Here is a 26835-nt window from a genome sequence, read left to right on the forward strand (position 1 = left end):
CTAAAAAGGAAAACTATGTCACTTATATGTGCCATGGTACAAAAAAGGAACTGAAATATGTATCTGAGAACTTTAAATATCATTAATTTGCACTGTCAGGTTAATCAGTAAATCAATGTCTGAAGTGAGGCTTTCTGCTCATACTCAGTGCCCATTTTTAAGGCTATAGTTTAGTTATTACATTATTGAGCTCAACTATTGATCATTGATGGAATCAGTTAATTTCCTCCTTTATTGCTGGGCACTTTCTGCATCTTTTCTGTATATACTTAAACAGTTAAAAGCAGGATTAGAAGCTTAACATACCCCTCCTTTTAAAGTCCCCCTTCCGTTATGTGATCTACCTTCTGATTGGCTGGTGGTTTGACCATGTTTAATATGACCATCTACCATTATAATTTGTTATATGATAGAAAATATATTTTATACACACGGTAAAGATATCACACGATATTAGATATCAATTATTTAATGCTTAGGAAAAACAAACTTTCTGACATTCAAGGTCACCTGATTCAACTTAGGTTATAAATTGCTTTAAAAGAAAAGTTGCTTAGTTTGTTCAACAACCCAACATCAAGAAAACTTTCATTTATCTTCGTGACATAGTGTCTCTCTAACTGGGTTTGAAATACTTGAACAAGTTGTTGGCCTGGCTGCCTTTTCCTGGAGCCTTTCTGTCTTTGGTCATCAAGCTTTTTCCTGGTTTCTTAGATGAAGAAGTCTTCAGAATTGGCTTCTGCTGCTTCCACTCAGACATCAGCTCCCTTTGAACATCTGGCGGAAGCTCAGAAAACACCTTAGGGTCCACATTTCCCGGGAACTCGCAGTCAGATGACCGGGGGAATGACAGACCCCCTTCTTCCATGACGTCTTCTCCTGGGAATGCACTTGTACCTGCCTTCCCCTGGTGATTCACGGTGGTCGCTCTGTTGGAAGAGTTCAACTTGTTTGCAGCATCTTTTGTGTCACTAATACTTTCTGAGTCTGTAAGTGTCTCAGGAAGTTTGTTTTTTGATGTGCTGGGGACATCAGTGCCTGACTGGCTGCTAGAAGTGCTGTACAGGGAGCTCACATAAGCAGGAGATAACAGCTCCTTCTGGATGTCCTCTGGAAGAAGTTTGAACACCTCCGGGTCAACATTGGGAGGCAACCGTGTCACAGCGTTAGCCGTTTCGTCAGGGTCGCACCCAGCTGTACTGCAGGATGCATTTCGAGTGTTTTCTACAATAACAGCAGAGTTCTGTTTCCATCTTAACCCGTGTAATGGTGCCTCAGAGCTAGAAGAGCTTTGTGTGGCGGGTTGTTTATTGTGTTGAGAAATCAAGCCATCTGTGCCAAACTGATGATCCATATCAATACCCTGAGAGGAATCGACACACTGGAGAATTAAAGAGGAACAAAAGTGACGTGAGGAAATTCAGAGTACTAACACACTCCTTCTAGGAAAGAAAAATCCTGCATTAGGTAACTGCGCAGTGTGAAAGAACAGCCTTTCTACTGACCAACATTAATTATTTCTGAAGAATCCTTCTAATACCACTTTGACTTTAATTTAATACCTATTTCATGATCATGATGTCCAAAGTAGAGCCAATATGGCCTTAAATACATTTTTTTTTCTCAGGACTTCCCACTGCTAACACAAAGCAGCGTTTTCATGGAGTTGAGTGGACTTCATATGTAACCAAAGTTAAACATGTTTCATGAAAGCCCATCAGCTCAGACTGTGGATTCTTGCAGTGGCACTTACAGTCAAGCTTATTGTCACCGTTCAGCAGTCAGCTTGGCCAAAAGTGAAAGTTACAGCAGTCGAATGAAAGTGAATTACTTTTAGTAGGTTAAACCTGCAATTTTTCAAAAATTATCTGGATAAATTATGTCTTTAATGACATTTTGACGCAGAACATGAAGCAAAGTTTCAGCTGTCATTACTTATTTAAACACAGTTCACAGTTTTTCTTTGGCATAATAAATTTGGCACCTAGCAAAGACGTTTTGTTGCTGCCTAAAAAGAAAATCGCAGGGGTTGTAATATTTTAAGTGGGCTTTCATTTCAATTTTCATTTTCAAGCATGGCCAGAAATAATGTGCGGACCTCTCTTACGTACGGTTACACACACTTATTGCCTCAAGAATATGATGACTAGTTGTGCTTACGTCCATACTTGACCCTGAAAGGCTAATTTTAAGTCAGGAAAAAACCCTGAAGCTGCTCTGGAGTGTTTTTAGAAACCCACAAATATTTGCCCTTAATAGCCAAATAAGAAAGGAAGAGGAGTACTGCCAATGGTGGGAATCAGGTTACAGTAGCATATTTTTAGAACAGGAAATCCAATGATTTCATTACATCAACTTGCCTATAATGATGTGCCATGGTTTCCATGGCTGGCTCAATATCTCTGACCCATCAGAGTATGGACAAAGATCCTCTGGGTGTCTAACATTAGGATGCTGGCAGTGGATCCTCAGTGATCCAGCTACTGCAGATCGTAGTATTGAAATTGTCGAGTGCAACTCTAATGGCGCTTAGTAATAGGAATGAAAGAAAATGATAGATAATTCCTGCCATTCAGACAAAATTAAGAAACTGTAAAATGGTCAAGTCCTAGCTTCTCCTTGTCCCAAAGAAAGGTAAAATTAATTTCTTTGGGCTGTTGAGACAAAATAAGACATCTTAAGAGTGACTGATTTGTTTTTTTCATTATGGTTTGACATTTTATAATTAATTCATATACTAATATGATAGAAAATAAAGTTATTTGCAGCCCTAATCAGACAGAAATCAGATCCAACAGTTTTTTATGAGTGATTCTGAAGGCCTTAGCAGGCAATCCAAAACATTTCACTTTTATAGGCAACAGTTAAAATTTTTTACTATGTTTTATTTTTTATTACAACTCCTTTCATTTTCCTTTTTATGGAAAATCAAACTAAGATTATCTAACAGTGTTGACAAGCCACGTTACATTTTACCTGGCACTGCGATACGACGGTCTGGGACTTTTTGGGAGATGTGCTCTGTGAAAAGAACGATGTTATCGAGCCCTTCCCGGTGACGGCAGCTGCTCTGGTCTGCAGATTACTGAAGCAGACGTTAATGAGGGTGAGGTGGAAGGGGGCGCCGCAGTCCACCATCCTGTAGAAGAGTTTCATGGCCAACGGGAGCAGCTGCATGACAGCATCATCACTACTGCCTATAGACACATTAGAGAAAAACTGTTTTAATGGAAAGAGTTTTCCTAACTGAGCTGATTTTAACTGCTTTCATTAACCAACTAATTAACTGATTAATTTAAATTAATGTGACTGAAGACATTACCAGATATTACAAAGGCTCGGTAGATATGGTACATCTAGACTTGTAGTTATAGTCTGACCTGGATGACTAAAGCTTTTTATTATGTTTTTGTTTAGCGAAAAAGCAAGAAATCACTGTAAACTTACCGATTTTAATTCGATAACCGACTTAAAACTCAAAATCAAAAAAGTTTATTTATGCTCTGATTTTGACTTGAGAAATCAGCTTTAGCAACTAAAGTCTGCCAGGTTAAGCTCATTCCCAGCGTAGCCTGTTTGTGTCGGGTAAAGGCGCACAGTGAGTGCTTGACATTTTTGTCTGAAACCAGGAATATTCATTTATAGTTACCCTGAGGGAAAACTGCTGACTGCTGACAAAATCTCGGGGAAAAGGATGTGGTTTTCAAAGGCAGAGAGCCAGGGCAAATATATTTTTAAAAAATGTATAGATTGTTTAATATTTTGGCTATGTTTTATTTTTTGACTATATTAGAGAAGCTTTGCATGCTTCACAGTTCAAACTAAACCTTATTTTTTCCTCTAAAAGGAGGCGCTTTGTTAAGCAGAAGGAGGAGGAGCCTCCTGTGTGATGACCATTTATAGAGATATCTGCTCAGAGGGACATCATAAAAATCTAAGTGGATGATAAACAGCTTTTAACAGAGCATTTGGAGCAATCTGAAATGTTGGATCAAAGGGTTCATCTAGAAATGATCTTATTTTGAGGCTCCACCATTGTACCAGTACATGTATGACAGAACATAAGAAAAGGATCTTCTTTAAAACATTTATGAGAGAAGATTTTAAAAAAAACATCCAATTATTATTATTATTTTTTTTTTGTCTAATTATTGACAAGGGATAGACAGAGTGGGTAACTCTTTTGCTTTTTAGGTGAATGTGTAAACCACTACAGTGTGGAACTACATTCTTCAAAAATTTATACATTAAGATTTTTTTCACAGAAAATTAAAAACCTGATAAAGCCTCTACAGATATCAGTCTGAGCTCTCCCTGACACGTGAGCATACCAGAGCTGATCTTCTGTCCAATCTGGTTGGGGATCGGACACTGCCGGCTCTCCCGACTGAACCACTTGTTGGTCGTTGTGTATTTACGGATTGTGAGCCTGAAGGTTTGAGGCTGCCTGCCATCTTTGCGCATCCTGCTTTCAAACATAAAACCAAAGGTAAGATTAAGGAAGCCATCCCCCTGTGGTGATTCAGCTTTGAGCTGGTAAAACAGACCTTCCAACCAGACTGCTCAAAAGTTGTTGTGTCTTCTCTGAAACCTCTTTTGTTGAGGACATTTTTTTGAAAGAGTCTTCATCGCTGAGAGACTGAAACATAAAGAGGAGAGCAATGCAGCCAAGAAATGTAAAGTTGTTTCCCATCAAACATGACTAGAATTAAAGGATTTCTACGGCAATTTACATATTAAAAACACAGGAATCAATATTATTTATGAACTTCCAGTTTTACTTTTCATCTGCTTCCTTAAAGGTCACTACTGGACTCTTTTTTCTATATTTTAAACCTAAATAACTATGGTTCACTAAACTGAACTGGATTGCTTAAACTCAAAATGCCAAATTAAAACCAAGTCACTGATGTTTTGTTTGAATACTACTAAAACTTATTTATTTATCAGTAAAGTGTTTAAAAACATACAACCTCACAATATATAAGCTGTAGATATAAGAAACTATTAGTTATGAATTACTGCTAAGTAGTACTGCAAGAGTTTCTGCACAGCAAAAGTGGGGGCCTGAATAAATGGAGCAAACACCCATTTATTCATAAATCTTTATACTGCAGCCGCTCCCTGCTGATCATCAGAAAAAATGCAGGTTGTAGCTACAAAGAAGAAAAACTCACACAGCTTCCCGACCCTAGCTTTCTTAGATACCGGGAATCTCAGATGTCGCAGCCTACCTGAGGGGCCCCAGTACAAGTGACAGCTGAGTCATCAACACCGAGGGCCAGATTCTTCAAACGCTGAGCAGTGGGACTTCCAAGCTCCTTCGCCAGGTCATTCAGAGGACACAGCTGCAGGTCTTTTACGCTGACCAATCCCAGGGCTTGAAGTCTCTTAGCAGTTTGGTGACCCACCCCTGAGAATACAAGATGGCACCACAAAATATATCATCAGACATACTTAACACATGTAACACACAACAAAAATGCATCAGTGAGTTTTGGATAAAAGCATCTTTAATTAAAAATGCTCCAAATGTTAAGGACAACAGTGTAACAACTATACGTCATTAAAACTCAATCTCGATGCATATCATGTTATGCATTTCTGTTCACCTACCTGCCATCTACTGATGATTAACTATCTTTTAGAGCAGCGGTCCCCAACCTTTTTTGCGCCACGGACCGGTTTATGCCCGACAATATTTTCACGGACCGGCCTTTAAGGTGTCGCGGATAAATACAACAAAATAAAACTAGTACTGGTACCGAAAAAAAAAGATTTATTCATAACACACGTGAAAAGACCCAGGAAAACTGTGTTAACGATAAAAAACGATAACAAAATAACGCTGAAAACCGATAAAAACCCTGAAAACCATACATTTCACACCCGAGCCTCAACTCTCGCGGCCCGGTACCAAACAACTCACGGACCGGTACCTGTCCGAGGCCCGGGGGTTGGGGACCGCTGTTTTAGAGCATCTATACCTGGCACTTTGCGGACACTGCTTAGGCAACCCATGATGTCACTGATGTTCTCTGGGAGCAGAGTGGTTTGCTGGTTGGGTTTGAAGGTGCCTGAAACCAGTTTGGCTAGCAGCTTGTTTGTGGCGATGCCAGCACAGCCGGTCAGGCCCAGTTTGCTGTGGACGGCTTCTCTGAGCTCTGCTGCAATGTGTGAACCTAAAGCCAACCTTGGGTAGTTACTGGCTTTAACATCTGCACCTGAACAGGAAGGGGAAAAACTGTGGGTATGAGCACACGTGATACAGTTTAGGATCTGCAGGTGAGCTGTTCATGAAGAACGAAACTGAAAGCACTATGCAAATATCTCACGAGTTTGAGCTATTTTCACGAGCCATTTCCCAGTTTCAGTGGGCCAGATGTACATCTACACTTGAGAAGCACGAATGTGACTTACTTGGATGATTGTAGACGTGTCCTTTAAATGAAAAGTCTTCAGACTTCACTATCTGTGCAAGCCTTTGTTCTACCATCTCAGTGACGTCCATGAAGTTTTCATCAAATCCAAGCCTTTCCACAAGAGGACAATAAGACATCAGCAGATCTGGATGGCAAACGAGAAAAGGTAAATATATACAAACGGTTATCAGATGAAAACATCAATTCCATTTACTCCATTTAGTTTCTAATAACCAACAAGGAACACCACGAGGGTGGTGAACCAAACAGTGCGTTAAAAGCTGTTTACATTCTTGAGGAAAACAAATGCTGAAATGTAGGAATTAGAGATTTTAGCAGTTGAGTCAAAAAGGGTTGTGATTATTATGAATTGTGGAATTTAAGAGTTGCCCAAATCATGATTTTCTTTAAGAGACCGACTCCAAAATGTGATATTTTGTTGCTTTAAGCAGCTCACTATTTAATTTGCTTGCTACAAGCTGAAAATAAATCCATGTCATAGAAACAAACACTAGTCACCGGAGAAAAACGACATCCCAGATAAACTTTAAGGGTCACGTCACCATCTGGCATAAATGGCTAGTCAAAAGAAGTTACAGCAAGGCCCTCTTGTTACCCACATTTCTCAGTCATGTGAAAAGTTTTTACAGGACTCTATGTAGTCCTGTGAAAAACTAAGCATACCACCACAGGAATACCTCCATAGGAATTAAGAGGGTAAGTAGCAGCCAGGTGCTGCAAATCAAATGCAGCAGATTATTTTTTCCATCAGCAAGTGTGACCACCTCTATAAAAAACATTCAGCACAAATCAAGGATGACTTTTTTTTCAAAGCCAAAGTGGAAATATTTGGCTGTAAATCAAAGAAACAGCATATTAGCACAAACACCTTATACCAGCTGTCAAGCATGGTGCTAATCTGGGCTTGTTTTGCAGCCACAGAACCTGGACATCTTGGAGTCACTGAGCTGACCACGAACGTCTCTGTATACCAAAGTATTTCAGAGTAAAATATAGCATTCACAGCAAAATACAGCAAAAGCCTGGCTAAAACTGGGTTATCAACATCATAATAATTCCAAGCACAAATCTACAGCAGAATGGCTGAAAAAGAAAAGAATTAAGATGCTGCAGTGGACCAAAGTCCAACCTGATTGCTATGGTGCGACTTTAATCTCCATGTTTAGCACTTGGCTGATCTTCCAAGCTTCTTTTATTGCAGCAACTACGATTACATTTTCTCAGAGTGCACTTTAATGTCATACTGCACACTACGACAAAAAATTGTGATGCACTGCTTACCTGTCATTTTATATGACATCTCTCTGTAGTGTGTGAGGTCTTCTCCTTTAACCAGCACCAGCTCAGGACATTTCTCCTTAGCATCAGTCACAGACATCAGCTTGTTGACACCCCTCTCCCTTGCCACATAGTTACAAGTGACTATGATGTACTTCTGCTGTATACCTGATGATATGAGAGTCATTTAGAAGCTTTGCCACAAATGTTTTTTACACTTTTTTCTTTTGCAGCTTTAATAGCATGCGAGTTTACCTAACGGGACTTCTCTCAGTGCAGGGTTTCTGATCATTTCCACCTGAGCATAGAAGCAGTCTAGGTCAAAATGCAAAATGACTCTGTGTGCACGTACTGGCGTTTTACTGATGCTTGGTCCTGAAACACACATTATATGTACAACAGTTACCATATCTCGAACTCTGAAAGTCATATGAAAGCAAAGAGCAACTGTCAGATTTCAGTTTCAGACTGCCTAGCTTAAGTCTCCAAGTTTACCTGAAGCAGCAGCAGCAGCAGCAGCAGGGGGGCTATGTGTCGATGAATCCACGAAACTGTTCATCCACTCGTTTTCATCCTCCTCATCCTCGCTGTTTTCCATCTTAAAGCTCGCAAATTTAATAAATTTTGCAGAAATATAGACTGCTACGACTACTGCTGCTGTTGTTGTCGTAATAGTTCTTTCATTGTAGGTCCCAATTCAGTTACGTGCAACGTTGCCGTCTCTCGACGTGGAGGAGTTACTGCAACGCAACAACTACCAAAAAAAGTTTCTATAAATGCATTTTTTTTTAAATTTACAAACACAATAAATAAAATTAAATTTTTGAATGTTACGGAATAATGTGTTATTTGAAGGTATTAAAATGAGTTTTTCGACAGTCGTCACGCGACCTGAGCAGAACGTATATAAACAAGGCTGACGTCACCTGATGTTAATTTGGAGGCTCCAACTGCTAACGTCCGTTCGTTAATTATAAAAAAAACTGAGGAAAAAAGTGCGGAAAGTGGCTAATGTTTCCTTCCTCGGGCTTTTTTGCCGATATAAACTGCCTCTTCTCACAACATGGGCGTTGTGAGCGGCCTCACTGTTTATACAAACATCCTACAAAGCAGGCGCGGGACTGGTTTGCTGTCTCATTTGAATCATCCAAAGTGGACTTCACAGGTCAGTGCTTCAACTATGCCAACTGACTTCGAACAGCTTGTGCATTAGCTTGCCGTTTTACCTGTTAAAAAGGTTTAATTGTTTAAGAAAAACCCCATAAACCTTGAGAATTATAAGAAGCTTTTAAATCGATTAAAAGGGTTTTAACGTTACAGGTGTAACATAAAAATTAAGCACATTATTGTAACTGCAGGTAAGGACAAGTGTTTTCTTAAATAAAAAAACTTCTACCTTCTACCTTGTGTTCTTTAAAAGTTCTATTTTGTCACTAAAGGGGCACGATAGGGTCTTCACACATCAAATAGCACACAAACTAAATGGCAAATTATCAAGCTGTCACTTACATTTAAGTAAATACTTATCCTATTTCATGTTCACGTTGAACAGAAGGACAGAGGCCTTATACGGGCTGTGGAGATGACTGCCTTCATGAGCTGGAGCGGATCAACAAGGAGATTGAATCTGTAAGGCATGAGGTGGAGCAAGAGCGGAGGAGACTGTCACGCTACCAGACTGTACAGGCAGACCACATAAACAACACGCCTGCTTCCAAGCATGAGTCTGGGAGTAAAACTGTAGACAGAAAAGCTTATGGGCCATCGTCTCGCACAGATTTTACTAAAGCACACCAGCGAGGAAAGAAGTATGTGGTTGACAACTCAAAACCGAGGACTGATTTGGAGTATGACCCACTGTCCAACTTTTCTGCAGATTTGCTCTCTTTCAGCTCATTGACAAAGGACCGGAAGTTGAAAAGTAGACAAGTAAAAGACAAAAGTCCGGAAAACACTGCCCCATGTATTGATAAAGAACCATTTGCGTATCAGGCTCCGATTTCCCGATCACCATCTCCGGAGCCACTTGATGTCTCTTCTGAAGGTGAAGACCTAATTATTGATGTTCCTCCTTCTCCTGACAAAACGGGTCAGAGAACTGCTAAGTCTGTAGCAGGTAAATCCTCTCAGGTGACAGCAGTGGAGGTAACGGAGGAAAAAAAAGAGCCTAATTTACCTGATTCTCCATCACTACAGTATAAAATACCTCTGTCTTCATCAGATTCAAATAAAACTCATCATTATGTTGAAAACAGTCAAGATTTACTAACTATACGTGCTGACAAAGAGTCTGAAGATCTAAAAAATGGTGGCAATGTAGTGGACTTAACAGGAAGTCTAGAAGACCTTGTAAATGAATGTCAAAAAATTACTAAATCAGTATTGGAGAAGATCCCCGAACAACAAGATCACAACCTGAACAATCCTCAGTGTGACCTGCCCAGTATCTTTGAGAAAATGAATCAGCAGAAGACACCCAGGAATTTACTTTTTTGTAAATCTCCAGCCTCTAACTCATCACGCAGGCAAGTGCCTCAGGACAGAGTTCAAAGTCACAGGTGTTCTGAAAAAAGTACACCCTCAGCAGTGATAGGAAACCAGAAAAAGTCAAGCAAAATGTCGGGACAGACACAGGGAATAGCTGCTGACGGTCATAACTTGCCTCTAGAGCAAGCAGAACAAGGGTCGGAGAACAGCGAGTTTGAGGGTCGGCATGTTTTGTCAACATCTGTCAGCTCACAACTCGGAGCCGAACCGTGTTCTCAGCAGAATTTGGTGATGATAAATACTGAAGAGATCATATTAATCAACTCCAGCTCTGATGATGAGGAGGAGGAAGGGCTCAACCATTCAGGAATGGAACTCTCAGACAGCGACCCAATGGAGGAATGCTACAGGATCTTCATGGAGGCAAACAATGAGGGAAAAGGAACTGAAGAGACTCCTGGTGGACATGTAAGTAGCCTGTAGAGACTGCAAATTCATTATGAAAAAATTCTTTTGAGAATGTAAAGATTTTTTTCTCTCCCCTTGTATTTCTTAGTTAGGGGCTGTGGATGCAGAGAAGATGGAGGTAAATGTCACATCCAAGGGATTACCAGGAAGGAAAAGAGTGGCTCATGAAGCCAAACAAACAGAGGTACGTACAGTCCAGTCTCATAGCAAACTGTGTGTTTACAGACAGAAGATGTCCTTTTTTTAAAATCCAAAACACAAATTTTATTGCCTAAACAGTATTTTAATACCCAAGCCTAACCTAGTAGGTTAGGCTACAAGAGTTTTTAATAATAACAAATTTTAATTGAATAATGTATTAAAAAGTAATATGACAGAAATGTGAAAAAACAAATCACCATGCTTGGCAGATGAAAGGTCACACTCAGGAACATTAAAAAGTAGGGTTGGCCATTTATGTCCATAATGACTCACTAGAAGTCGTGGCCTTTTTTAAGATCTGTTGTGACATGATGTAATTTGACTAATCTTTACCCAGGATTGCATAATCAAAGTTAACCATGTGTTTTGAATGACTTCCTCTGTGCAGCAGCCAGTAGCTAAGAGCAGGCCTCAGCCGCAGGTTTTGGTTCCACTCTGTGAGCCAGTAACTTCAGGATTTGGCTCTAGACTCTCTGTCAGTTCCAAAACCCAGCAGGTTCAGCAGAGAGCCTCCACTCTGACTGCTTCAGTTAAAGGTGGGCAGGCTTTTGTTTCCTCCACCTCTCAGAAGAAGCCAGAGACCCAGTTTACACCTTCTGTTTTAACTCAGAACCCTGCAACCCTGCAGCCCGCTCCTGTGCGCAATGGTAAGTATCTGTTAGCGGTAGTAGTGATGATTGTTTAGTTCTTAGACACATTAAAAAATTAAAAATGCAAGAGCATGATAATGTGTAAATGAAATTGGATTAGATTCAGATCACTGTCATTGAGGTAGTATAACTCAAAAAATGAAATGAGTTTGTTTGCACTTCAGATTAGATGCCAATGTATGTACATATGTATATACAATAATGTATACAAAAACCATTCCAATAAATGCAACAAACTTATGAAAGCACTTCATTCAAATTGTACTTTTGTGTTTCATATAGAAAGTTTTATCACTAAAGCATACCGGTATTGCTCTGTGTAGCTCTAGCAGCATTTCCAAAACTTCTGTGCAAGTTTGCATCTTGTGTATTTATTTTTTTTTTATCAGCACAGTACAAGTAAACCATGTCTAGTATGAGTAGCTTTTCCTCAGTACACATTTTTTCTGTTCTACAGCTTTTGTGAACTATATACCTTTGGGACCAGCTGTTATTGAAGTGGGCAACAACTTGCATTTGATCCTTCCAGACAGTGCCTTCCCTGTGCCCATTTCTTCCAATTCCAATCCAGTTACTCCAGTTTTAACTCCAATAAATCAGGTTCACACAAGGGCCCTTGCTGTCAAACAAACATACCATCCACATGCAGTTACTCCTATGCATCCTATGCAGCGATGCCGCCTGACAGCACCAGTGCTCATTCCTGCTGTTGCACGCAAACCTTTACTAAACTCTACTTTTACATCTGCATCTTTACGTTCAAGTTCAACTATTTCTACTGTTCCTCAAAGTTCTGGTCAAGCTTCTGCAAAGGTAAGAACTTCAACTAAACCTGGATCGTCAGTACTAGTTAGAAATGCTTGACCCGCTTAATAAATATTAAGTGGTTCTGTCCCAACAGCCGTTGCCTGCTAAACGAAAACTGAAGCAGCAGTGTGAGGCTGCCAAAGACAAAGTGCCCCATGATGTCAGACAGCGGTATGTCAACATGTTCACGGAGGAGTTCCTCAAAACGACACCCAATGTTAATGATGCCTTTGAAAAGGTGAACATATGCCACAATCTCCTCATGAACAAACCCTAGTGTGGAAAGAGGAACATGTGTCTATTTATTTATTTTTTTCTCTGATCTTTCTGTTGATAGGCTCTTGCTGAAGAGAAGACGGTGTACAATCGGAGTGCGAACAAGCTCAAATACATGAGTGTTGCAGTGAATGCACTCAAGAGGCTGAAGAGCCAAAGCACTGTTGCTGCTAAAGGTGAGCACTTCATGGAAAAAGCTGTAGGAAATGGCCTGTTTGAAAAATATCCCCAGAATCTCTGTAGATGTTTGGCATACAATTCAGTCACTGTACAATTATTGTACTTTTTGTCCACTGAATTACATAAAATAATCAAAATATTCAACTCTTTGATAATTCATTCAGTGTTACAGACTTTTTGAGATAATTTATTTGAATTCTAGGCCTTTAAATAAGGAAATTCCCTGTTGCTTTCTAACTGTACTTGTTTGGAGCAGATGGACCGACATTTCCCCACCCACAATACTAGCAAGAAAAATTATACTACACTCCTGAAATCTGAGATACCTGAAACATTTAATAGATGGCCTCGGAATAAGGACATGTACTACCAAAAAACCCTCAAATGGATACAGTACCTCAAACAGGGTCTTTCAGAAACCAATTACCTGTCTGATTAGAAAGTTAAAAGGGATTAATGGGCTACTAGATAAACCACATTATAATTGGTATGAATATCTCATAATTGTGATTTTGTGCTTATTGTTTTTGATATAGCTTGAGTTTTTTTACTTAAATAAAAAAGATGATAATAAACAGATGTTTTGATCTGGTATATAGCGGACATTTAAAATTTGTTTTGCAGATGAAAACAAAGTCTACAGTCAAAAACTGAAAGGGAACATACCTCTTAACCCAACGAAGTTTAAAGGAAATTGTGAGCATTGGTTTCCTAAGTACGAATATAGCCTTTATAATTATTAAATATTTGGACAGTTTATGAGTGTTTTTATTATTCCAGCAGATGACATGGCATTGTATGAGAGTCTGAAGGATTATATTTTGACTGATGAAAAGCTAATTGAGAGCAACTATCCCGTTCAACACCCAGAGAAACGTGGTTCTGCAGTTCTTTTTGCTGAAAAGAAAGTTAATGCAGATGGTAAGTGGAAATATCCAACCATGCTCCCTGGTATTCCTATATTATTTCACTAGAGGGCGTGCTTAACTAAAGTATTTGGACTCCGGGTTGGTTCTCTCTGTTAAGTGTTGTATTTTATTTGTTAAAAGCACTGAAGAGGATCTGCTGTCGCTGTGGTGCTACATACTCTGTGAGCCAAAGTGGCAAACACATTCGCAAGGAGGAATGCAACTACCATTATGGGAAGGGAGTTGAGAATAGAGGTTAGAAACCATTACCAGGTTATTCTTGACTATTTTATAAAATATTTTGACTGGTGTCTTTTCACCATCTAAATGTCAAATCTATGTGCCATATAAACATGCTTGGAAGTGCACACCGTCCTAGTAGACTAACTTTTTAGGAGCACCATACTGATACTAGTTCAAAGCCCTCCTTTTGTAGGCAGCAGCCTCAAAGCAACCTGAAGACTTGAGGGCTGTGCAGTAACAGTTTTTAAGCATTGGTACATTTTTAAAACTTTTCCAGTGCCCGGTGGAGTGGAAACTCGCTACAGCTGCTGTCAGGGAGTCATGGGAGCCCCTGGATGTCAAGTGTTTAAGGTAAAAAGGGGAAAAAAAATGTCCTCTGAGTTAAAGGAATTCCTGTAAAATATTTTATATGTACCAGTTTGTTTTATTTGTCAACCAGTTACATGTCCATGATGCCCTCAGCCTGGATGGGTTTGTGTCTACCATCCCCCAGGGTCCCTCAGACAGGAGCTGTCCTGGTGTCTATTCCTTGGATTGTGAAATGGTGATGTTGGATTTGGGGATTTACATGTGGCTTTATTAAAATGTGCAGTTAAACAGATAGTTTTATAAGCTACACTAACAGAATAAACAGCCAATGTTTTTGCATGTCCAACTTGATTTGCAGTAGGACTGCTGTATGGCACTTCATCTCACCTCATATGCTCTACCTTTAACTCTTGTGCCCATGGGCTTTATGTCAGAACTTGTTGGTGTGGAAAAAGATTTCTGAAGTTTGATTTTTGTTTCAGTCAGATTGCAATGAAAACGTATGTTTGCCTTTGTAGTGTTACACCGTTCATGGTTTGGAGTTATCCAGAGTGACAGTGGTCAACTCGAGTCTGGAAGTTGTATACGACACCTTTGTTAAACCTGAAAACGAGGTCATTGACTATAACACCAGGTAATATGATAATATATCTCTGTGCACTACATAAACTATACGAACTCGCTCTGTTATTACAGAAGTGTGGCAGTAGTCTGGAAATTGACTAAATTTCCATTATACAGAACTATGCTAAGTTTGAGGTTTAGCCATTATTTCAAAGATGCGAACGTTTTTATTGCTTTATAACACACATGATGAGGATGATGGAATGAAGCTAACAAGACCAGTGCAGCTGTGCTTAGAACGCGTGTGACACCTTACTTGTCCAGATTTTCAGGTGTTAGTGAGGAAGATGTGAAGGGTCACCATGCTTCTCTAAGAGATGTCCAGGAGACCTTGTTGAGCTTCATAAATGCTGACACCATTCTGGTTGGACACTGCCTGGAAACAGACCTCTGTTTACTCAAGGTGACTTCTTGACTTCCCTTTTCACACATATTCTTTATTTTTATTTTTTAAGTGCACAGCGTATTCCTCATTTTACAGCTGCTGTCCTTAATAGAAAATGATTGATATAAAACCATCTGGATATCTTTTTTTTTTTTTTTTTTTTTTTTTTTTTTTTTAATAGTTAGCACATTTAATTACAACAGGAACGTTGACCAAAGTGCTGTACAAGAATATAAAATACCTAGTAAAATAACTGATAATATTGATACCAAACATCAAATATGAATTAACAAATAACTCACATTTGTATTTACTGGCTTTTAATACAGCATGAGTTTTAAGATAAGATTTAAAAAGACTGACAGTAGGAGCCTGTCTGATGTGTAGGGGTAAATTATTCCACAGCTTAGGCGCTACGACTGCAAATGCTCGATCGCCTCTATGAACCAGCCTCGACCTTGGTATGGCTAAAAGCAAAAGATCACTTGATCCTAAGAGATCTAAAAGGCGCATAAGGCTGCAAGAGGTCAGACAAATACCCGGGAGCCTGTCCATTCAGGGCTTTGCAAGTCAATGATAAAACTTTAAAATTAATTCTGAAGTGGACAGGGAGCCAATGAAGAGAGGCAAGTACCGGGGAAATATGTTCACGTCTTTTAGTACGTGTCAGAAGACGAGCTGCAGCATTCTGGACCAACTGCAGTCTTGCCAGGCAGGTCTGGCTAACTCCAGCATATAAGGAGTTACAGTAGTCCAGCCGGGATGTAATAAAAGCATGAATCGCCCGTTCAAAGCTTTTAAAACATAAAAATGATCTCACCTTAGATAAAAGCCTCAGTTTGAAGAAAGACTGCTGTACAACTGAGCTAATCTGTTTTTCAAAAGTGAAATTGCTGTCAAATATAACCCCCAAATTTTTGGCATGCGATTTGATAAAAGGCTCAAGACTGTGCAGGTTAAAATGGGAGGTGCTGGGATTGCCACTCGGTCCAAAAATTATCATTTCGGCTTTGTTCTCACTGAAGTTAAATCCTGGTTGGCCTCTAACTTTCTTAACTTCACCGAGACACTGATGTAAGGGTTCTAGTGAGTTCAGTGAGGGTTCATCTGGATATCTTTTAATGTTTTAAACCAGAACCATGGAAGAAGTTTGTAAAACAAAGTACAACACATCTGATTGGTTGTGAACATACCATTTGAGACCTTTGTTGTTTGTTACCCTATTCTTTAAAATGTTATGTTTTCTATTCATCATATACTCAAAGTATTCAACAGGATCCACCTAGGCATTTTGCATCTTATACAAATTCACAGCAACGGGTATTGAGAGAAACTCAGACCCCCACTGAGCAGCACATGGGGACTGCAAGGACTCCCTTTGTCTCTTTAGATTAATCAATGAAAGATTTTTAGAACACTTATTGAATGAACAACTCTGTAACTAACTTCATAAGGCATTTTTACCACCCAGGCTGTTTTATAAAAAAAAAAAAGATGGGGTATTTTCAACACCCTGCTGGACAGGTAGCGTGGACACAGTTTGTGAATTGTGTATTTCGAGATTGAGGCGACGTAGGAGTTTGAGATTGATACCCTAGGTGCAGCTATTAAAAATGTGAATGACCAGTGACCTTATCAGATTTTCTGAAAATCTTGTATATGTGATAAATCAAGAAAGAAGTCACCTAGGATTTTCAAATACATGCATAGGTGAATTTGTAAATAATATTTTAAGACTTTGAAACCCTGTGGCCTCAACATTAAGGTCAGAGGTCAGCTATTATGAAAAAACCTAGATTTTTAAAGTTTTTAGAAAAATGTCACCTTTACAACCTTCAGAGCTATTCGATTGGATAAGATACTATACACTACTGGGTGTTCTTAAAAAACTATTGGTTTTACAACACTATAATTTCAGGGTTTTTTTTTTTTTTTAATTGAAAATTATGCAGTTTAATGTCTCATTGCACTCTGAAATGAAAGCGTAGTACAAACAATTGGAGTCAAAAAAGAAATCAAGGAATAAATTATTAGACCCAAATGTACAGGGTGGGCCATTTATATGGATACACCGTAATAACATGGGAATGGTTGGTGATATTAAAGTCCTGTTTGTGTCACATTAGTATATGTGAGGGGGCAAACTCCTCAAGATGGGTGGTGACCATGGTGGCCATTTAGAAGTCGGCCATCTTGGATACAACTTTTGTTTTTTCAATAGGAAGAGGGCCATGTGACACATCAGACTTATTGGTAATGTCACAAGAAAAACAATGGTGTGCTTGGTTTCAACGTAACTTTATTCTTTCATGAGTTATTTACAAGTTTGACCACTTATAAAATGTGTTCAGTGTGCTGCCCATTGTGTTGGATTGTCAATGCAACCCTCTTCACACACTGATAGCAATACCGCAGGAGAAATGCCAGCACAGGCATCCAGTATCCGTAGTTTCAGGTGCTGCACATCTCGTATCTTCACACCATAGACAATTGCCTTCAGATGACCCCAAAGATAAAAGTCTAAGGGGGTCAGATCGGGAGACCTTGGGGGCCATTCAACTGGCCCACGACGACCAATCCACTTTCCAGGAAACTGTTCATCTAGGAATGCTCGGACCTGGCACCCATAATGTGGTGGTGCACCATCTTGCTGGAAAAACTCAGGGAATGTGCCAGCTTCTGTGCATAAAGAGGGAAACACATCATCATGTAGCAATTTCAAATATCCAGTGGCCTTGAGGTTTCCATTAATGAAGAATGGACCCACTATCGTTGTACCCCATATACCACACCAAACCATCACTTTTGTTGTTCCAACAGTCTTGGAGGGATCCATCCAATCACATAGAAGTTTGCCTCATCACTGAACAAAATCTTCTGCGTGAACTGAGGGTCCTGTTCCAATTTTTGTTTTGCCCATTCTGCAAATTCTGTGCGCCGATCTGGGTCATCCTCATTGCGATGCTGCAGTAGCTGGAGTTTGTAAGGGTGCCATTTGTGAGTAGCTAATATCTGCCGAAGGGATGTTCGACTAATGCCACTCTCCAGTGACATGCGGCGAGTGCTACGCTGTGGGCTCTTGCTGAATGAAGCTAGGACAGCCACTGATGTTTCTTCATTAGTGACAGTTTTCTTGCGTCCACATTTTGGCAAATCCAACACTGAACCAGTTTCACGAAACTTAGCAAGCAGTTTGCTAACTGTAGCATGGGAGATGGGTGGTCTTGCAGGGTGTCTTGCATTGAAATCTGCTGCAATGGCCCGGTTACTGCGTTCACCAGATATCAACACAATTTCGATCCGTTCCTCACGTGTTAACCTCTTCGACATGTCAATGGCTGTGAACAAAGAGAAACTTGTAAATAACTGATGGAAGAATAAAGTTACGTTGAAACCAAGCACACCATTGTTTTTCTTGTGACATTACCAATAAGTTTGTCACATGGCCCTCTTCCTATTGAAAAAACAAAAGTTGTATCCAAGATGGCCGACTTCTAAATTGCCACCATGGTCACCACCCATCTTGAGGAGTTTGCCCCCTCACATATACTAATGTGACACAAAGGACTTTAATATCACCAACCATTCCCATGTTATTACGTGTATCCATATAAATGGCCCACCCTGTATTCTAAATTTTTGACTCATCAAAGTAGCCACTTTTGGGAGATATAACAGCTGAACACACCCGTTGCATTCTTTCTACAGTAGAAATCAAATATTCTTCAGAACGTTCTTCCTATATTTGTTGCACAAGTTCCCATAAATGTGTGGCACTTGCAGTTTGCTTTGCTTTCACTCTTTTGTCCAGTTCATCCCAAACCAGCTTGATGGGGTTTAAGTCTGGAGGCTGTGCTGGCCACTCTTTTTTTTTTTCCAAGCTTACAACCTTGTTCGTTTTTCTGAGATACTTCTAGCGTAGCTTGGACCTCTGTTTTGGGTCATTATCTTGCTGTAGGATGAACCCCTGACCAACTAGGCGCATACCAGAGGGTACTGCATGGTGCTGCAGTACCCTCTGGTGCTTCCTCCTCCATGTTTGACAGTTGATGCCACCACTGTGGAATGATCCTTGCACCTACTCAACGGTGTACAAAGATCCTGTGTGATGAACCCAAGATTTCAAATCCATTTTCATTAATCCATTATACTTTCTTCCAGTCTTCAGTAGTCCAATGGTGGTGTTTCATGGCCCAGGCAAGCCTCTTTGTCTTATTCTGAAATCTCAGCAATGACTTTCTTGCTGCAATTCGTCCTTTCAAACGTGCAGCTCGAAGTCTTCTCTTCACAGTTGCAACTGAGACTTAATTACTACGACCACTATTAAGCTGTGTTTGAAGCTGATGTCCTTTGAGCAGCCTATCAGCTGTTAACTCTCAGAAACTTGTCCTCTGATTCAGTTGTGGCTTTGGGTCTGCTAGACCTCTTTCTGCCAGTTTTCTCCAGTTTCTGAGTGCCTTTTGATGGTAAAGGAAACTGTATTCACTGACATCTTGACTTTCTTTGCAACTTCTCTGTAGGAAAGACCTACATTTTTAAGTGTTATGATGGTCTGTCCCTCCTCCATTGTTAATATCCTTTTCTCACCATTTTTGTAGAAACATTACTTTCTGCAGCATGAAACTGTTCAGCTGATGCTCACGAGGGTATGGTATCAGTGTGTTCCAACACTTCTTTTATGCAGACAAGGTAGTTGTAACTAATCCAGAAAAGTTGGAACACCTGTAGCTTTCAAGGCTTGATCAACCTCCACTGCTGTAGAACATCTTTAAATTGTTAATCCATTTTGTGTTCCCTGAAAAAGGCCTTTTTGTATAATTCTGAAATTTACATTATTTTTCAGTTTTGAGAACTCTAAAAACTGTTCTAAACTTTTGACCAGTAATGTATTTCAAACACATAATTGACAGAGACCAACAGATATTGAAACTACATCATATTCTGGTTGTCTTGTCTTGTATAGCCTAAATTTAATTTTTTGTATTTCTGTGCATAATACAGTAGTCTCACTTCTTTTCTCTCAGATATCCTCCGAAAGTATTTTATTTTGACTATCTTAATTGCACTACAGTGGTCCCTCGTTTATCGCAGCAGTTACATTATAGGTGAAATCCGCGAAGTAGCCAACTTTCATTTTTACAATTATAGATGTTTTAAGGCTATAAAACCCCTCACTACACACTTTACACACTTTTCTTAGACAGGCATTTTCACTTTTTTCTCTTGTTTAAACACTCTCAAACTTAAAACCTTTGTAGAAAAATATGTCCAGTATTATAGAATGAAACCAAAGGCCCCTGCAGGTGCCTTTGACAGTGCAAAACATTTCATTGACATTGTTGTTTGTTGGGGAGAAAACTTACAAACATAAAGTACAGCACTTTAGTCACACTGGTAGAAATTGCAGATTTATGTAAATTTGACAAGCTGAACGCATTCTCTATGGGACAGCAGACACGGCATGTTATTGACAATGGTCTACAGCCAATCAGGACGCAGAGCACAATGTGCTGTTAAAAAGGGCAAAAAAGTCTGCAAAAATGCACACAAAAAAAAATCCGAAACAGCAAAAGGTGAACCGCGTTATACCGAGGGACCACTGTATTTTTAATTACCCGAACCAAATTTTTTTATCTAAAGCTTTCACCACCAGGTGGCAGCACATTACTGGAAAGTCTTAATGTAATGTAGCTACCAACCCCTCTCTTGAAGTAGGGGAAAAAAAAGTCACCATTTGCCCCGACTTAAGCAAATCACATACAGCAATTGTTTTTGTATGAAAAGTTTCTCACAAAAAGCTACCTTAGCAAACATATATGAATTGGTAGAAACAGGAAGCAGTCTAAAAAAACAAAACTGTATTATTCAAGGATCATTGATCCATTTTATTCTTGAAGAGCTGTGTGCAGTGATGGAAAGCTGCTCCAATGTTATTTTTCTCCTGAACTGAGCATGGTATCATTCGGGGAGGATCTAGTGGTGATGACGGGGCCACCATCAAGGTGTTTCAGCTGCTGTTTGCTGTCCCTTTGACTAGAAGACCAATACTTCCTCTGATTTTCCATTATATTTCCTACATCTTTCAGGGCAGAGAGCATGCTACAGTGAGTCACTGCACCATTTTATGGCACAAAGTGGTATTACATGAAAGTACTGCTGGGCCCTATTTCAGCTTCAGCTTATATATCCTCTTTAAGTGTTTTGGGCAGTAAGATTCACTGGTTACTTCTCCATATTTTGTTCATATTCTGTAGCTATAGTTCATGTTGAAAGTAAAACAGAGTAATTTATCAAGTTCTAACCAATAAGAAAAGCTTGAGACATCTTCCTGTTTACTGCAGCTGCTCCACGGGATGGTGGTGGATACATCGGTAGTCTTTCCCCACCGCCTGGGCCCCCCTCACAAACTGACCCTCAACAAGCTCACAGCTGAATACCTCAGAAGGATCATTCAAGAGAGTGGTGGGTTACCACTATGCAAATGGTTTCTGTTACTATAATATCATTACATTCCAAATAAAGATGACTTATTAATATGACTTATTATAATATTAAATGCCACAGACTCATGCAGCAGATATCAGATTTATTTCTTCGATGTTGATTTCAATTGCATTGAATTTATAAAAGATTATTTTTTTCCCCTTAGTTTGTGGCCATGACACTGCAGAAGATGCTACTGCCTGTATGGAGCTGATGCTGTGGAAAGTCAAAGAAGATGGAAAACTGAAAAAATGATGGAAATAAAATTATTCCTGTACACTTCATATGGGGGGAGGGGGAACAAATACTAGCTGTGATTCAAATGTATTATTTTGTGTAAACCTCGTTCAGGACATGGAGGGCAGTTTGTTTTTTGTTAATGTGATTTATGTTAATGAGTTCTGTATGTAAAAGTTCAATTTGGAGCCCATCTTCCATATTTGTATAAATGTTGACCACATGTAGTGCCAAGAGGACCCACAGTGGTGACTTTTCATGAGTAGTACTCAAGTAAAGGCATAGAATGAATTTTGTATTTTCTTTTTTTTTTTAAAAGCAAAAACTCAACAGCCAATCAGCATTCTGTTTTTAATGTGAGATTAACTTCAGGTACACTTCTGCAAATTGGTACACCTGTTTTCAGTTAAAGTAATCAGTGGTGATGCATAAAGAATAAGATGGTGGGAAACTCAACATACATGAAAGAAAGTCTCATGTAGGTAACAAATATTGCCCTGGCCCAGCACTCACAGCACCTTTTTCAGTTGTTATTCAGCCTTCCTTTTTATCTTTCCTTTCCTGACACAGCACTTGTGCAAACAGAAACTGCAGGTCTTGATGAAGATGAATATGAGGAGTAGAACTATAGTGAGGAAGAAGCCCAGGACATCCAGGCTGTGATACTGGTACCAGGTGAGCTCATGGGCCTGGACCCTCAAGTGCTTGGTCCCTTTGTTTCTCAGCGTGAACTCGATCCAAAATACTGCCTCTTCCAGAGCACTCATGGGTCTGTCGTGGTGGATGCTGGACAACCACATAGCATTTTCTTTGTACCTGTGAATGTGTATATGAATTAGAAAAAAAAATGTAAAAATGACTATTATCCTGTATTAATAAAAAATAACTTTAAGACCATAAAACCTCTAGAAAATTGTTTACACAGGTCATTAAAGTTCAGCTCAGCAAGGCTTTCTTGTGTTAGCTGGCTCCAAGAAAAATGGTTTAAGGTAAATTCTTCACGTTTCATACTCTGAGCCTGCTCCATTTTTTCCCTTTGAAGCCTGTTTTCAGTGCCTAATTTAAAGTGCAGATAGTTCAGAGAACTCACGATTTGTCATTGATGACTGTGTTGACTGCATCTCTTAGGTCCTCAGCTGTCATGAAGTTCAAATTGAGAATAACTGCAGTTCCTTTTTCCTTCATATGGATCATGTTGTCTGGCTGGTCACCAAACATGGGTATGCCCACCATGGGAACTCCGTAGTAGATGGCTTCATAAATCCCATTTGTGCCTCCGTGAGTAATGAAAGCTCTAGTTTTAGGGTGACCTAACAAATAACCGTGTAACATTGAAAGTTAGTTTTTCACATGTGAAAAACAGGAGAATTTCAAGTGCTTTAAGCCAAGATTGATTTGCATGTTCTAATACCTCTGTGCATTCAACTAATCTTTAGTGCAACCTCTTGGAGAAAAAGAACTAGCCAGAGTAGATTTGCACAGGGTGCAATATGTAATCAAGATCACATCTGTTAGAAAAGTATAATTGATCAATTTTCCTTTTGTTAATAAACAGAATGCTAACAACCTGCATTTAATGTTGAATGCATGTTTAATTTATGTCATTGCAGATTTAAGAAAGTCTGTGTTTGGTACCAAGTTTACGTACCCAGGAGGTCATTCTGAGGGATCCAGTCATATATTCTAGTGTTGGCACTCAAGGTTTCTGGTTTTTCTCCTCTGTACCTCCACAGCACCTGTAAAAGTAACATTTCTTACCTTACATTTTTTCTTTTGTAGTATACTCACAGCCCATCTTTAAGTAATATATCACAACGTATTATGGAAAAACTAGAGAATGCATTTCCTGAAGAAAATGCAGTGTGAATGCTGATAGTTGAATGTTTTGAGCTGGATTGTAATGATTCCTGAATGTTAAGTTAAAAATGTTGAATGAGCCGAAGAAGAGAATTTTTCACGTGAAAATAAAAGTGCGAAACTGTTGAAAGCTGACACAGAATAAGTTTCAACTTGAAAGGTAGCTGAACATGTTTAAATACACATTAGAAAAAGCTGAGTAATGACAAAAGAAAATTTAGAGTCAGAAAACATCTGAATGAATATTGAAATCTGATATTCTTTAAATGACTTGGAAGTACATATGTGAAATGTCAAAAAGAAAAATTTGAATCAGAACAAATCTGGATGAGTGTTGACAGCTTATATTCCTTAAAAAGTAGAAGAGTGGAATTATGTATTTTAAATGTCTAAAATCAAGAATCACAAATGGGAAAAAATGTTTCTGCATCTGTGCACATATCTGTCTCTGTGTTCGTTCGTGTCTGTGTGTCTGCATGTACGACCGTGTATGTCTGTGTGTTTATGCACGTGTGTGTCAAAGTAATAACAGAGATATTAAATTAGGTTAGATGAGTTTAAATGTAGGAGAATCCACTATAGACAGGTAAATAGTTTCATGTCTGATCATCCAGTCAGAAAAGATGATTCTAAACTCAATCAACTGACTCCAACTGCCCACATTTGAACCACCTGTCTGCTGTAAAGAAATCCTCCAATGAACAACAAGCTTGAATTTAACAGGCCAATCAGAATGCTCTATCCAGTTGGCCTGCACTAACTACTGGAATACTATTACTCTATAGCAAAACCCAGTCAAATCTCCCTGTCCGCACCTGTTGAAAAACTGCTTCTAAATCCAAAACCAAAAAGACCCTTTGAACCGTGAGGACATGTCTACACAACAGTGTGTTTTTATGTTCCTGGTGTCAAAAATGGGTTCACAGGAGCAATTTAAAAAGTGGGGTCATTCCTGCTGTTGATACAAATTTCTGACAGACTGACTGATTTCTTACTTTGGACAGAAAAGCCCACAAACAGTAACTGAAAGTCACTGCAGTAAAGGCCTGGCAGAGCATTAAAAAGGAGGTAACCCACTATCTTGTGATGTCCTTGACTTCAAGACGTCAGGCTGTCATTGCCAGCAAATGGTTTTCAAACAGGTATTAGAAATGAACATTTTATTTTCATTTTTATTCAATGTAATTTGTCCAATTACTTTTGAGCCCCTGAAATGAAGGGATTGTGTGGTTTTTTTTTTTTTTTTTTAATGCTTTAGTTCCTCACATTTTCATGCAATGTATTTGCATTAAAGCTGATAGTCTGCACTACAATGACATCCGAGTTATATCATTTAAAATTACAAAAGCCAAATTAGAAAAAAGATGTCTCTGTCCAAATATTAATAGACCTAACTGTATATTGAAGCATGAGGTTAACTTGTCATTAGAAATCATCAGCTGTTGACAAAGTCTGATTTTTCACACTCTGTGTTAGGAAAAACAAACATAAATATTGTGGAAATAACATGGAAACTGGGCACTTGCATGTTGAAATGTCCACAGTCTGCAATGTCATTTAAAAAAATTGTAGTTTTGGTAGTTCTGGTTTTCAGAAGTAGAGCACTCTGCAACTGGTTATCTAAAACATGAAAAACTACTCCGTGCTTTGCACAAATTGATTACAGCTGGCACAAACATTATCCTCTGACCTTTTGTGGGATCTGAGCGAGGCCTGAGGCTATCATGTTTGCCTTCTCCTTGGTGACGTTGTTGATTACGGATCCTAAAGTGAAGATCACAATGCCATCATCTCCAGAACTCTGCACAAATTCCTCCAGATCCTGCAACAAGTCAAATATTATCCCACTGCCAACAACCAGCTGTTTTCTCATTTTTGTTCAACATTTTGATGGCTTCACTGCTCCTGGCAGGAATATTCGGTGATGTAATGATTAATCAGATGGTAATAGGAGTGTCCTTACCTCTGGTAAAGGTTTAGCAGGTCTGCAGTGGATCCCACCAACAAATTTGAAGTTGGGGAGGAAAGGACGAGGGAATTCAAAATCCCAGTAGGTTCGGATTAACCAGATGTCTGCTTTACTCATCAACTCACAGGCACTGGTTGGAGTTCCTGTTGCAATGCATAAGTAATGGACATCAATATATCACCAATAGTTTATGCAAGGCATCATATTTTCTTAATCAGATCTGATGGGATATTAAAACACTGTGCGTGTATTATTAGCAGATTTCAAATAGTTTTTTAAATCAGTGCTTCATGTCTATTTGCTCACCTTTGACATCAGAGTAATATCTGTCTAATACGTTCCAAAAAGTGTGATCAATCACAATATCGTGGAAAGCGTAGAAGAGAAAGTTCCACACTCTCTCTGAGAAGTCCATCTTATCTGTGAGTTTGCTCATGGCACCGGGAACAAAGGATGGTGGAGCAGGCATCTGACCACAATGCCTCTCCCAGTTATTAACTAAGGAGCAGCGCAAGGAGAAGACGAGTGGGATTCCCAAAATATCTGCTACTAAGTCACTGCCAGCTTTGACGGGGTCTGCCAAGAGAAGATCGTAATTTCCCTCTTTCAACTTCTTCATGATGACTTCTGATTTCACCACACCGTCCAAATACTGGATAGAAATCTGAATGTGTGTGTTCACATATTTAATGAATCTGGTGTAGATCTCCCAGTAGTTCATATGATCCAACTCGTATAAGGCGAATTGGAGGAACTCTTCAAAAAAATCTTCTATAGTCTCCAATGAGAAAGAGGCGTTGAAGGGCTCATAGTGAAAGCGGGCGGGTTCATTGGTGTTCATGTACATTGACGAGCTCGGGACCAGTACAGTCACCTGGTGTCCCCTGTCAACCAGCGTCTCCAGAACAGGCTTCATGTTTATCCAGTGGCTGCCATCGGTGTACCACACCAAAATATTTCCTCCATTTGCACTCCATGTCGCACAAAGTACCAGCAGGATGCAGGCAGAGAGACGCAGATCCATGGTGTC

At 39.4% G+C, this 26835-nt stretch overlaps 3 protein-coding genes across 3 annotated transcripts; 1 reads left to right on the forward strand and 2 right to left on the reverse strand.

The window, feature by feature from the left end:
- Positions 1-39: 39 nt before the first annotated feature.
- Positions 40-8399, reverse strand: poli (polymerase (DNA directed) iota). The gene is made up of 10 exons (XM_063490372.1): positions 8217-8399; positions 7977-8096; positions 7725-7889; positions 6421-6567; positions 5988-6224; positions 5235-5413; positions 4548-4639; positions 4332-4465; positions 2977-3197; positions 40-1381 (listed from the first exon to the last, which is right to left on the reverse strand). The coding sequence occupies exons 1-10, from the start codon at positions 8317-8319 to the stop codon at positions 617-619; spliced, it is 2163 nt and encodes a 720-aa protein (XP_063346442.1). The 5' UTR covers positions 8320-8399; the 3' UTR covers positions 40-616.
- A 333-nt stretch (positions 8400-8732) lies between these two features.
- zgc:152968 (uncharacterized protein LOC564848 homolog) lies at positions 8733-22222 on the forward strand. Its single transcript, XM_063488851.1, has 16 exons — positions 8733-8886; positions 9274-10676; positions 10765-10860; positions 11266-11524; positions 11985-12340; positions 12429-12572; positions 12672-12786; positions 13415-13486; positions 13571-13711; positions 13840-13953; positions 14219-14292; positions 14381-14485; positions 14769-14884; positions 15139-15277; positions 21601-21721; positions 21909-22222. Exons 1-16 carry the CDS (start codon positions 8733-8735, stop codon positions 21995-21997), a joined length of 3498 nt encoding a protein of 1165 aa, XP_063344921.1. The 3' UTR covers positions 21998-22222.
- A 129-nt stretch (positions 22223-22351) lies between these two features.
- LOC134639256 (UDP-glucuronosyltransferase 2A2-like) lies at positions 22352-26835 on the reverse strand. Its single transcript, XM_063490374.1, has 6 exons — positions 26112-26835; positions 25800-25948; positions 25527-25658; positions 23628-23715; positions 23070-23289; positions 22352-22795 (listed from the first exon to the last, which is right to left on the reverse strand). The coding sequence occupies exons 1-6, from the start codon at positions 26827-26829 to the stop codon at positions 22510-22512; spliced, it is 1593 nt and encodes a 530-aa protein (XP_063346444.1). The 5' UTR covers positions 26830-26835; the 3' UTR covers positions 22352-22509.

This window comes from Pelmatolapia mariae, linkage group LG12 (genome assembly GCF_036321145.2).
Source record: "Pelmatolapia mariae isolate MD_Pm_ZW linkage group LG12, Pm_UMD_F_2, whole genome shotgun sequence".
Lineage (NCBI taxonomy): Eukaryota > Metazoa > Chordata > Actinopteri > Cichliformes > Cichlidae > Pelmatolapia > Pelmatolapia mariae.